At 27.8% G+C, this 13306-nt stretch overlaps 1 protein-coding gene across 2 annotated transcripts; it reads left to right on the forward strand.

Annotated features, from left to right (window-relative positions):
* The first annotated feature begins 4027 nt into the window (after positions 1 to 4027).
* Positions 4028 to 8019, forward strand: LOC112728440 (uncharacterized). 2 transcript variants are annotated; one of them, XM_025778580.3, is made up of 6 exons: positions 4028 to 4496; positions 5859 to 5893; positions 6205 to 6805; positions 7194 to 7509; positions 7581 to 7696; positions 7777 to 8019. In XM_025778580.3, exons 2-6 carry the CDS (start codon positions 5884 to 5886, stop codon positions 7787 to 7789), a joined length of 1056 nt encoding a protein of 351 aa, XP_025634365.1. In that variant the 5' UTR covers positions 4028 to 4496; positions 5859 to 5883; the 3' UTR covers positions 7790 to 8019. The 2 variants fall into 2 exon arrangements, with proteins under 2 accessions (XP_025634365.1, XP_029146717.1); XM_029290884.2 differs by lacking the exon at positions 4028 to 4496 and adding an exon at positions 5679 to 5742.
* Positions 8020 to 13306: the final 5287 nt, after the last annotated feature.

Below are 13306 nucleotides of genomic sequence, written 5' to 3' on the forward strand. Positions count from 1 at the left end.
TTAATTATAAAAAAACAAAATGTCACTGATATTTTATAATAAAAAATATTATTTTAATTATTAAAACACAAAAATATTATTTTAGCTGTAAAAACACAAAACGTCATTAACGTTTTGTAAATAACCATATTTAACATATAATTTAGTCTATCATGGAGGATTTCATATTTAGTAATACAATGCAAAAAATAAAAAGTTCGATCCTTATATTTTGTATATTTATTTTTACAAATATAAATGAATATATAATTAACTTTGAAAAAAAATTAAAACAGTGCTTTGAACAAGAAAAATTACCTGAATTTTATTTAAACAACTAATTTATCCTCACTAGTTAGTAGAAAAAATTACTGATTTGAAATAAATATTTATTTTATTTTTTGACTTATTTGTTTGTGCTAATTATTAAAAAATATAAATAAAAAATAAATAGTGTTTTGAAATTTTTGAGAAGCAAATAAAGACTTGCTTTTGGCAAAAATAATATCAGTAGAAGAGAACAAATATAAACATTTATTATCATTAATGTTATTAATTAATATTTTTTATTTAGAATCGTGTATAGGACTATAATCGCTATAAATCGATTCACTTTAATCATATTATGTCAAATTAATCCAAAAAAATTCTACTAGCCTAATTAAGTATTGCTATACTAAGATTTATTAATTATTAATTATTAATTATTAGATACGTTTTATAATTTTAAAAAAGTCACGTCACCGTCGAAAGCAAAAAATGTGTCTAGGATAAGCATATGTCAGTGGCTCCCTTGTTTATTAGGATGCTAATGTTCCAGTATTTTGGAGGAATATCTTAGATGTGACTAATTAAATAATAAAGTCTCTACACTCGAGGACAAAAGAAAATTTAGAGACCAATAAAAAATAAACCAATCAAAACAAGTTGTTCTAAATACATGAATCATCGAGTGAAAAAATAGCATGGGAATCTCTTTTCTTATCATTATTTCAGTTTTTATTGCCAATAATAATAAGAGATAATTTTTTAGTACAAGTCTATCTAAAAGAGGTGTCACATAACTCCTGATGTTGTAAGACCGAAAACCAAGAATTTAAACTTGTAAAAGCATCACATGGACATGAACTTCTCAGTTCTCATTTATAAGGGTTGGGCAGGGGTGATTTTTAAAGGACCTTAGAGTTGACGGCTCATCCTTAAACGCTCCTTGCTAAGTATGGAGTGCTGCACACCTTGTGAATTCATTAAATCTGAACTCTTCATTTATTATATTTTATTTGAATGGTCTGGATTTAAGAAGATAACCTATTAATCAGGTTAATCATTTTTTTCAAGTTTTAGATTTTTTTTGTAAGTCTCAAATATTGGACTGAAGTTCAAAATAAAAAAATAGTATATAAATATTAAAAACAATATGTCTGTACACAAAAAAAAAGTTATTGGACTTTATAATTAAAATAAATAATACATAAAAAATAAGTTGAAAATTCATGTACTAAATCTAGAAAAAAAAGATATATTAGAATCTTAAAAAAATAATATTAAATATATATTATGTATATAATATTAAAATTTAACTAAATTTTGTTTTGTGTGAAATAAAATTATAATATTAAATATAAACACAATGATAAAAAATTTTGTGTTACATATATATTATGTATATAATATTAAAATTTAAATAAATTTTGTTTTATGTGAAATAAAATTATAATATTAAATATAAGCACAATAATAAAAAATTTTGTGTTTTATATATATATTTATTTATATATATATATATATATAATTTTATTTTGTGAGAAACAAAATTAAAACATTAAATATGAATAAAATGATAAAAGATTTTGTATTATATTAATTTAATTGAAAAAACATATATACAACGTAAAAAGCAAACAAACATATAATAATTTTATTTTGTGTGAAACAAAAATTCATATAATTTTTTATTAACAATTTTTTTATTGAAATATGTCATTTTACTATATTTATAATATATTATTTGGAATAATTATATCATTTTAGTTAATATATATTATTTAAAAAATATTTAAAATTTATTATTTTGTATTAAGAATATTATTAAAAATATATTATTAATTTTTCTTAAAATAATACTTTCTTTTCTTTGGTTCAAATACTATGACAATAAAAAAATTTTACGTAACTGCGTCTACTCAATAAATATTATATTCATTTATTTTTATATTGTATGTAAAATAAATAATTAATGTTTAAAAAAGTTAATAAAAAAAGAAGTATTCTTTTTTTTTTTTACCAACTCTTAGGTGAATATAGAGACTATGTCATTTGAACTATAACTCGTTGACAAAGAAACAAATACTCTTAATTATATATTAAATAGAATAATTATTTATTAGACTCATTCTTATACAAATAAAATTTTTTTTAGTTTTATATTTGTAATATTTTATACCAATTAGCTTCAAAATTTAATTATTTTTTGAATAAATTAATAAAAAAATACAAATAATTGTTTAAATATAATTGTATTTTAATTTTTCATTCTATTACGTACACGTTGAGGATAATTTGAAATAAAAAATAATGGACTTGTTGTAACTGTCATGTATTTGCTTTGACTGCGTCGTCATCTGAGAATCATGGCGCCTTCATGGAGACCAGGTTCTTCTACAGAATCAATTTTACGTTCGGAGTTAGCCAACCAGCAGCGGCGATAGACAACGTCTTTCTTTTCTATGGTAGCAATTTTTCGGGCTTTGAAGGCCAATTTATGGTAGAGGTGAAATGGGGTGGGTTCAAGAGCGTCAAAATCTGTGCCTAGACAGAACAATAGTGGAAGAATTCGATCAATTTTTTCTGAGTACTTTTCTGGTGTAAAGATAGTCCTATGTTAAACGAGCGAATTAGTTTTTTTTGTTAGTGTCGGTTTGTTTGTTCAACCCATGACAAAAAAAATAACAATAATAAATAAATTTAATTTACTTGATCACTTTTGATAATAGGTTAACTTTTAAAGAGTGCTGCACTCCCTACTTTGTCTGGAGTGCACTAGCTTTCGCCAGAGTTGACAGCTAAAAAAAAAAAGTTGCTGTTAGTACTACTGAAATATTTTCTCATGTTTTATTTTATTCATACAACTAAAAACACTTAGCAACAAATTAATATAATTTAAATAATAAAACTTAAATTAAATAGAATCTTTATAAAAAATAATTTTAAAATTAAAAAAAAATCCATTTCAATATAAAAATTAAATTTTTATTATAGAAACAAAAGAGTTGGTTTTAATATATATACAATTTTGTTTCTGATCACTTCATATTTAAATTTTTTTATAATTTAATAACATATTTAATTTTTTTATAATTTAATAAGATAGTGATATATATATATATATATATATATATATTTTATAAAAATTATATAATTTTTTTGGTTGTCCGCGGTATTCCTCCAACCCGACTGGCCAATGGGTTGCTGCATGCATAAGGCGGGATTCGAACTCCCCGACACTTGCTTAAGCGAACGAATGAGCTGACCACTTGACCAACCCAAATTGGTTTAAAAATTATATAATTAATAGTGATTAACCCCTCACTCTATTAATTTTTTCACTTTAAAAGATTTAAATACAAAAGCCACATTATGTTTATTTTAGTGTCATTGTCTTGATAAAAAAAATTTAATAAAAGATATTTTTTATTTTTCAGTGAATTTATCAAATTTTTAGTAATAAAAATAAAAATACTAAAAAATAAAAAAATATTTTTTTAAAAAATTACAATTTATATTTTTTTAAATTTTTTTTAAAAAATGATATTTTTATGTAATAAATAAAAAAATAATTTTATATTATTATAACTAAACATAACTGATAAATAATAAAAAAATTTTACATAAAATATCCAAAGTTGACCGGGTTAACTGCCGATTAACTTTAAAATGTGTCTAGCAAAAAAATCGGTCAAAAATCGGTCGAACCGGTGAACCGGCAATACCGGCCGTTTTTTTTAAAAGTTTTTCGGTTTAAAAACCCCTTCAAAACAGCGTCGTTTTTGGCCTTTAAAAAAAAAACCTAAATAATCTACCCGAAGCCCAGACACCCAACAAAAGTCCAACACTCCCAATCATCTCTCTCTCTCAAAAAATCAAAGTTGAAAGAACAGAAAGAAACCCTAGCGGACTAGCCGCCGCACCCACCGCAACCACCGCAGCCCCACAGCCCCGCGGAACCCACAGACACTGAATCTCCTCTCCTCTGCTCGAGCGTGCTTTCTCTCTGTTCTCCGGTGTCGCGCCGTTGAAGCTCCGTCGCCGTCGCAGCAGCTGTGTCGCCGTCGTAGGAAGCTCCGTCACCGTCCTAGGAAGCCGTGTCGCCGTTGTAGGAAGCTCCCTCGCCGTCGCGTGGAAACTCTGGCCGTCGCCGTCTCCTCTGTTCAAGCGCTCTCTCTCTCTCTGTGTTTGCCGGCGTGGCCGTCTCCTTTGTCGTCGCCGTCACTCCCCTTCCTCCTCGCCGCCGGGAAACAGTAAGCACTCTGACTCTGAGTGTTGATGCAGGTCCCAATCTTCATATATGCAATTCACTTCACTCGAAAGCATGGCAGCAAAATTTTCATTATTTCTAAAATTGTGAATGAGTACATAGTCTCTTATTTTATGAAACTGGAATAATCCTGTTGATTGTTGATTTATGATTCTAGAATGATTTTCTAAAATGATGATGTTGTTACTGATATGTTGTTGGCTTCTTGTTGATTTTCCGATGATTACTGATTAGTGATGATTAGTGGCTTTGTTTAATTCTGAATTGGAGTTGGATTTAGTTGTGAGTTACTGGTCTGAGTTGCTGAGTTAATAATATTGATTTTGTTGATGTTTGCTTATTCTGAAATTCTGATTTTCTGATATGAGGATGATGTTGCTGGTTTTCTAATGATTACTAATTAGTGATAATTAGTTCCTGTGGGTAGTTGAATTTTGTTAATATTTTTTTGGTGTTGAACATTAGGTGAAATTTTGAATTTTATTAGGTTAGAAATGATCAAATTTAAATATTTGAAACTATATATTAAATTTTTAATTAATATTTAATTAAACCGGTCAAATTTCGGTTGAACTTCGATCGAACCAATGAATCAGTGAATCAGTTATTCTACCGGTTCATTGACCGGTTCGGTTGATCCAAACATAAAATACTTTTATTTTTGTAAATTATTTTTTTTAAAAAATAACTCGAATTTTAAAAAAAATTCAGCCAAATAAAACCTATTGTCTTCTTCAATTTTACCAAGTATTCCAAAACACCCTGGCCATTTTAAAGAAAGCCTTGCTCACTTTTGAAATTGTTTTTCTCTTTTCCACGTCCAAACTAATTTGGATTCTACTAATAAAGGTGCTCCTACTAATTTGTTTTTCCCTTCCCGTATCTTTATATAATCAATGAATCAATCTATATCTTCGTCCTTTTAGATTTTCAGCAAATTTGTTTCCATTTCTATGAAAACTAACAAGGGTCATGCATTACACCATTAGGTAAAAGGGCTGGCCATTTGCATTTAAAGTTTCTCTCATAAAGTCTCACCAACAAACTGTCCTTGTAGAATTTGGACTGTGTCTTTTATTGTTGCTTTCGTGAGCTTGCTCTCTTTTACCCAGTCTCAGTAGCACGGTTATATAATAGAGGTGTTCAACTATATTCCTCTAACTCAAACTATCACACCATTTCTTCCTTTGCCTTCTTTTTTTTTTCTTCCTCTTCTCTGAACTTTTTCTGTATGTATCTTTCTTTGTTCATTTCTTTTCTTGTTCTTTATAATGTTGTTGTGCTTAAACTTTTCTTGTTCTCTAATTATTCTTTTTACTTTGTATATTGTTGGAATGTTTTGCAGTTGTTTTTGTTCAATATCTATCAAGATGGCAACTGGTGAGTAATATTTTAAATTTAATATTTTCAGTTAAAATGTTTATTTTCGTTGGTCTCCGGAAGAGTGGACCAATAATCAATCTCATGCATGGACCAAAAAGTTACAATCTTCAAAGGTTTTACCTGGTGGCCTATAAATCAAGCAATAACTAATAATTATGAAGGGAAAAATATTAGAATTGTTCTCGTAGCTAATTTTTTTAAGAAATAATAATACTAATTTTTTTTATAATTATTTGTCGTTAATTATTTGACCTGTGATTATCAAATTAACATTTTCTAATACCTATATTCTTTTTTGCATGCATCAGGTAGTATTCCATTATCATTGTCAGGGGCCAATCTTATTGAACAGAATTTTGAGAGGGGTTATGAATTATATGAAGTACTTTTAGACAGAGGATTTCAACAAGAAGAAACTTTAAAACTGAAAAAAATTGATTTCCAGAATGTTTCTATTTATGATCAAGAAACATTATTTTATAAAAGTTCAATTGAATGGAATCATAATAACATAATCAAGGGAGAATATTTTTGCAATGATAACAATGGAAATCAATGTTTTTATTATGAAAACTATGAAAGGTTGGATAGTGCCATTGATCTCAATGTTAGGACTATCAAACAAATCATCATAGAATTCTGTTTAGCATTAGATTGCATTCACAAGAATGGTTACTGTGTTAATGAGTTTTATAAAGATAATTTTGTGCTACGGAAAAGGAGTCATAAGGTGGAAGGATGTCTTGTCAGCTTGGACCTACAGCCAATTCCGCAGATCCGAAGTCATGCACAATGTGCAATCAGAAAGGATTTTGGGAATCTGGCCAAAACAATTAAAAAATGTCTGAGTCAAAATCAATATGCACAAGTGGAGTTACTTTTGCAATTCATCAATGATTTTGGAACAAGGTTAGTATTTGAATAATATTTTAAATGATTATCTTCAAAGATTAAAGTAAACTAGTACTGTTTTAGAGATTTAGTTTACACTTTTAAAATGTGAGGCAGTTTATTTAGTTTTCCTATCTTTTATGTGTGTTTATTTTCTTTTTGAAAATTTTATGCATTCTATGAATATATAATTTTTTTTATGATAATTTATTTTTATTAAGCTTATTTATGAATTTATTATGTTTTATTAAGGACTTGTGTCTATGTTAAAATATTTAGGTTATTGTATCTATTGTCTTTGTTTAGTTTTTCTCTTTGTCCTTATCTTTGTTTAGTTGGGTGTCATCAAAGTTTAAATTTTTATTTTTAATTTTTTTATTTATGTTTAATGATGTTATTTTTGTAGTGACACTTTATGGAGTTTTCCTTCCTTATTGAGCCCTTCGGACAGAATCTATTATTACAACAAAATTGGAAATATATTCCAAGGGTTAGGTGATGATATTCAATCAAAAATAGAAGTTGATTTCATGAAAAAAATTGGACTAGAAGGACAATCTTTTGAGTGGGTTGACAAGGCAAAGAGGAATCAATATCTTATAGCAGTCCTAACATATGATTCAGAAAAAACTGGAGATACTTCAGTAAAATATGAAGATGGATATAGACAATTCATCCGGTTTTGCCAAAATATATCAGCACATGTTAGGAGAACAAATTTGGTAAGGTTTTTATTTGTTTATTTTTGATTATTCTTAATAAAAATTCTAAATATCTATTTTTGTTTTAACAGGGATTTCTGATAGATATTGAGAATCAAATTGATGAAGCACTCACTCAATTGTGTCCAAATTTTTTGGATGTGATGCACCTGGTGCTATACAAACATTATGTTTTCATTGTGAAGAAGTAAGTATTGATAAAGAGTTTAAGTTTTTTTATTATTGTTAAATATTATATTAATTAATTATTTTATTTATTTATTTTAGGCAACGAGAATAGACTTGAGAAGGATCACAAAGAACTCTGACTTTGGAATTAGCTTTTATTGATTTTTTATTATGGATATTGCAAGTGTGAGTCATTTAAATTTGACAGATGTTGATTCGTGTTAGTCTTTTGTAATTTAGTTATTTAGTTGTAACTAAGCTCCAGGTTTTACTGTGTTTCTCTTTTGTTGGAGCATAATACTTTGTTAATCCTTTTAATTATTGGATTGATGCTAGTACTTATTTATTGGTTTGTTTTGTACTTTTATGGTTATTAAATTATAATCTTAAGAATTGTATTCACATCATGGCATCCTGCGGATTTACGTGGATAACCGTTAACTGTTGACCCCTTTTGTATTCGCGCCTTTGCTGCCCTGCCTTACGCCGTCGTGCCATCGCTGCCCTGTCTCGAGTCGTCATGGGGTCTCCTCCCTTGAGTATGACTCACTGCTCGCGTCTGCTCACCTCTGCTCTCTTAATTTGGTTTTGCTTTTGTCTTAAATTTTGATCATTCTTATGGATTTGATTAGGTTTTAAACATGCTACCCTTGCTGAAACTTGGAATAGGTGTGCATCATTCTCGTTCACATACAATTCTAAAGGAAGTGATTGAGATTTTATTTCAAGAAGGACTAATAAAGGTTGGTAGATAAATTATGATATAAGTTGCTTTGTTTATCTCGAAGCTGTGTACCTGCAACACAATTTTTTACTTTAATTTTGTAATTTACTTTAATTATTTTCCCCAATATGATTTTCATTTTGTAATTGATCTTTCCGTGTATGATGTGTGTATATGTGAGGCATATTGAACCCAAAATTGTTGAGTTTTATAACTACAGCTTCTCTGAATTAACATACTGCTGTGTTCTTAGTCAAATGAAGATTAAGCTTTATTTTAAGGGTTTTTTGTACTTTTTTTATTTAGCTCTATTTGCAAGCTGTCTTACTTGTACTTTTCATGCTTCTGCAGTCAGTTAGTGAGGATTATTTCACAAAGAAAAATATTAGTTGTTGAAGGACCTCACTGGAAAATAAACTTGTGTGGCCATTCATTGACACATTATTGCACAGAGGAAAAATCCATTGTTTGAAGGATACTCACATGTTTGGTTCTTAGGGAAGAAGATTTTAAGGATAACAACTTCTTTAATGAGGATTTGGAAGAAGTTTTCTGATATTGTTTAATTTTGAGTAGTATTTGATTGTTGTTAATTTGAAACTGACTTGAAACAATTGTAAATATTATGTTAGCATCAATGACATTGTTTATATCATTAATGTTACTCTCATTGTTGATTTCATAGTGCAAAAAATGTTCATTTATGTCTGATTCTGTATACTATGTTGGGCGTGTTCAGGTTTTTACATGTGTTGGTCTCACCATAACAAAATCTGTCACATATAATATAATATAATCATTATAGAGCAGGTCCAAGAAACCAAAAAAGATCATTATATATAATGTTTACAAGAATGAAAATTTCAATTTGTGCAGAGTCTATTACTCTATTACAGTAATGCATTATATTTAGGATGTTGTTAGCATTAGTATTAAGTCACATTATGTCTATTATAATTCTGTTATAACTATAGTTTGTTAATTAGATGATTTTATTCTGTTTATTAGGTAAATCAGTTATAGTTCTGTTATAAGAATTTCTTATGTATGGTTGTGAATAGCTATATTAATTATTAGATTTTCTTATAATTTGTGTGATGATGTAAAAACACATTGGCCTTCTTTAGGTATGATTCTCTCATGTAATGAATGTTATATTTGCATGAAAGCACTTGAATACAGCAATAATTGCTAACCTGACCTAATATTGTTACTTAATCTACAAAATTGGCCTTCTTTAGTTATGATTCTCTCATGTAATGAATGTTATATTTGCATGAAAGCACTTGAATACAGCAATAATTGCTAACCTGACCTAATATTGTTACTTAATCTACAAATGTTGCTTTGTATGTAACTATGCTTTGTATATTAGCATGACATAGCATCACTTTTTGTTTTGTATATTGGGTTGATAATGATATTTTTTTGGATTATAGATTATTGGGATATTAGTATTAAATGTGACATCGTTTAATTTAAAATATAGAAATCGAATCTTCGATTTTTTAAAAGAATAAAAATCGGACCATTTGATTTCCACTTCAAAAAAAATTTGAGGTACAAAAACTTTTTACAATTTTGAAAAACTCTCAAAATTACAATGATAAAAGAAATACTCATCTACCTTCTACCAAAAAAAATTAGCCACGTAACACTTGAAATGTTGCACTTTAATTTTTACTTATACAAGTGGCCTGAGGCATCTCTATAACGGGCATCCCATCCCAAAATAGAGAAAGTTTCAAAGCTCAAAAAGCAATTATAGGAATACTTATGTTTATCTTGCAAAATTATAAGCAAGGGCTTGAAATTGCAACTTTGTCTAATGTGGTATTCTAATTTATATTGGCCATTGCTACGGTGCTTAAGGTAGATTCCTTCATTAGGTGTAGAAAAGTGGTGGCGAAATGTGAGGATGACGCGTGTGAGGGTTAGGCTGACACTCAGTGGCAGATTCTATGCAAAAGCAAAAGGTGCAGTAACTCTTGGGTAATGAAGTTAGATTAATCCACACTTAAATCATTATAATTATGTTAGTGGACTTTTTTGGTGTCGATCCATGACCGTTTTTGTAAGAGGGCAGTTGGTGTACAATATAAAAGGTACAGCATTTTGGGCCTCCGAAAATTTGATAATTCAAAAATAATAATAATAGAAAGAGTAATTTGAATGTCAACCCAAAACAAATATATACACACAAAACATTACCCTACTTTGTGTTATCACCGTTTGAGTCTTTAACGAAATCTCCCCTGCATCATAAGAAATCTTTCGAGGTACTCATACGGATTTAAATATTTAATTTGAATTTTGAACTAAATTGATAAGCCATTTACAAGGAATAACAATTTCATTTTACTGCTTAAATATGATTTTTAAAACATATTTCTATATATAATTATGTCAAAAAAATATTATTAGTATTGAGACAATTTAACCTATTTTACTTCAATAATTAGACCCCTAAATAACAAGAGTGTTTCCCAAAAAAAATAAGAAAAATAGAAGACAAGAATTTGTATAAAGAAAAAAAAATTTATAAAAAAATAATTATATACCGAAAAAAAATAAGAATTTGTATAAGAAAAATTTTGTTTAATTTTAAATTTTTCCTTTATTTTGACAATGATTTAAATTTAGAAAAATCAAAAATAAAAATATTGTTGAAATATAAAACATTGTGGTCTTTTGTTAAAATTTTGTAACATTTTAAAGAGTTAATAAATATTGTATAGTTATAGTGACAAGAAAAAATATTATATAATTACTAGAAGGAATTATAAGTGTCATTTATTTAAAAAGTATAATGTCTAAATTATTTATAAGTATGAGACAATGTTCAATTCGTCTCTTAAAATTTTAATTCTGTATTTTGACTCTGTATAGTTTAGGATTTATGGTTTTAGTATTTATTATGTAAGGTTTTTAATGATTGAATTATGTGTGTTGTGTAGGATAGCAAGTATAAACTTCAGAGTTTAGACTTTAAGATTTTGGAATTTTAATTTGTAACGAGTCAATTATATTTATCGTTTTGTAATTAAATATAAAACATAATATATAATTATGTAATTTATAATTGAAATTAATTTGTAATTTTATAAGTATGGTTACTATTATTATTATCATTATTTATTTTTTCGGGCTTTACCTTTTTTTTTATGTCAACACCCAACATTTGTTGGACCCAAAAAATGTCATGTCGCATAATTTTTGGATACCTCAAAAAAAGTCTAACAATAAAATATGCTATCGTAATTAAAGTTAAATTATATTTAGAAATTAGAAAAAAAAAACTTTTTTTAGTATTTTGTAATTTGATGATTTTGATCTTTTAATTTTTTATAAAAAATTTGAAGAGTACAGTATATACAAAATAATTATTAGTTAATGAATCATTAAAAGTTTAAAAGAATAGTGAATTTATGAGAAAACAAAACTAAAAGAAATATATATTGGATTTAAAATTAAGGATAATTTATGTTAATAAATTGATTGGAAGTCAAAATTACACCGATGTTCTAAATAAAAATTGGTTACATACATATCCTAAACAGGTTTATATAAATTGAATCAGACAAACTTGATTTTTAGGTATTTATATATAAATTAAATCAGATTGAAACAATTTATTATGCACAAGATATACACAATAAATCGAATACATACATAATAAATAAGTATGAATTAAAATAAAAATTTTATTATAATTAAATATTTATTTTAATTGATACATTAAAATTTTGTAAAGTATTTATTAAAAAAAATTTATATTTAGGATTTATAATAATAATTTACATATTTATATGAATAGACATGTTAACAACTTAATATTTAGTTGTATGAATATAAAAAATGAAAATAATAAAACATAAAAGTTATTATTTATATTACAAATTTAAAAAATATATATTTGGAATCAAATTTTTGTATTGACGTTTAAATATCTATATGTTAAAAATATGTGTAAAATAATGGGGTAAAAAACTAAAAATAGGCATGATGACAAACTCTTTTAGGAAAGAGGTGATAATAAATTTCATCTCATTTTTTTTGGCCCCCTTCGTGAAAAGAAGGTGAGACACTCCGAAATGTGAGTTTTGCTTCAAATAAAGTTCTAATACTCACCACATCTTTAGTTGTTGTTATTATTATTATTATTATTATTATTATTTTTTTTTTTTTTTGGTTAAGGTAAGGGGCCAGAAGCCCAAACAACAAAAGGAACTACACTAAATTAATCATTCTGGGCCAAGAGGTGCCAGTAATATCACTAAGTACCCAAAGATCGCTCCCTGGAGGAGGGGAATTCCATACCATGAGGCTTTGTTCTTGTGCCGCTCCAAGATTGGCGAGAAAATCTGCACAACCGTTTGCTTCGCGATAAACGTGCTCAATCCTAACTTGCCAACCCCTGTCAAGGAGCTCGCTGATCCTGTAGTAGAGGACCGACCCAGAATTCCTCTTCAAGGAAGGGTTTTTGACACTGTTTACTACTGCACTTGAGTCACAATCAAGCCAAATTCTTCTGAACCCCATCGTCCAGGCTATTTCCAGGCCGGTGTATACCCCCAAAGCTCAGCAAGGTGTGCGGAACAGACACCCAGATTTCTGGAAAAACCCATGATCCATCTTCCTTCACTATTTCTTAGAATACCACCGCATCCCGCCCTCCTTGGATTATCTTTTACTGCCCCATCTGTGTTAATTTTAATCCAATTACTTTGTGGGGGTTGCCACTTGATACTGATAGTCATTCTCCTGTGAGTATTGGTCCCAACGAGATACTTCTCAAAGGCTTTTTGAATGGTGTTAACATAATCCTGAATAAGATTGTACGCTACCACTGGTCTCTTGAAGGATCTTTGGAATATTTCCATATTTCTCCAATTCCAAATCCTC

Source organism: Arachis hypogaea, chromosome 12 (genome assembly GCF_003086295.3).
Source record: "Arachis hypogaea cultivar Tifrunner chromosome 12, arahy.Tifrunner.gnm2.J5K5, whole genome shotgun sequence".
Classification (NCBI taxonomy): Eukaryota; Viridiplantae; Streptophyta; class Magnoliopsida; order Fabales; family Fabaceae; genus Arachis; species Arachis hypogaea.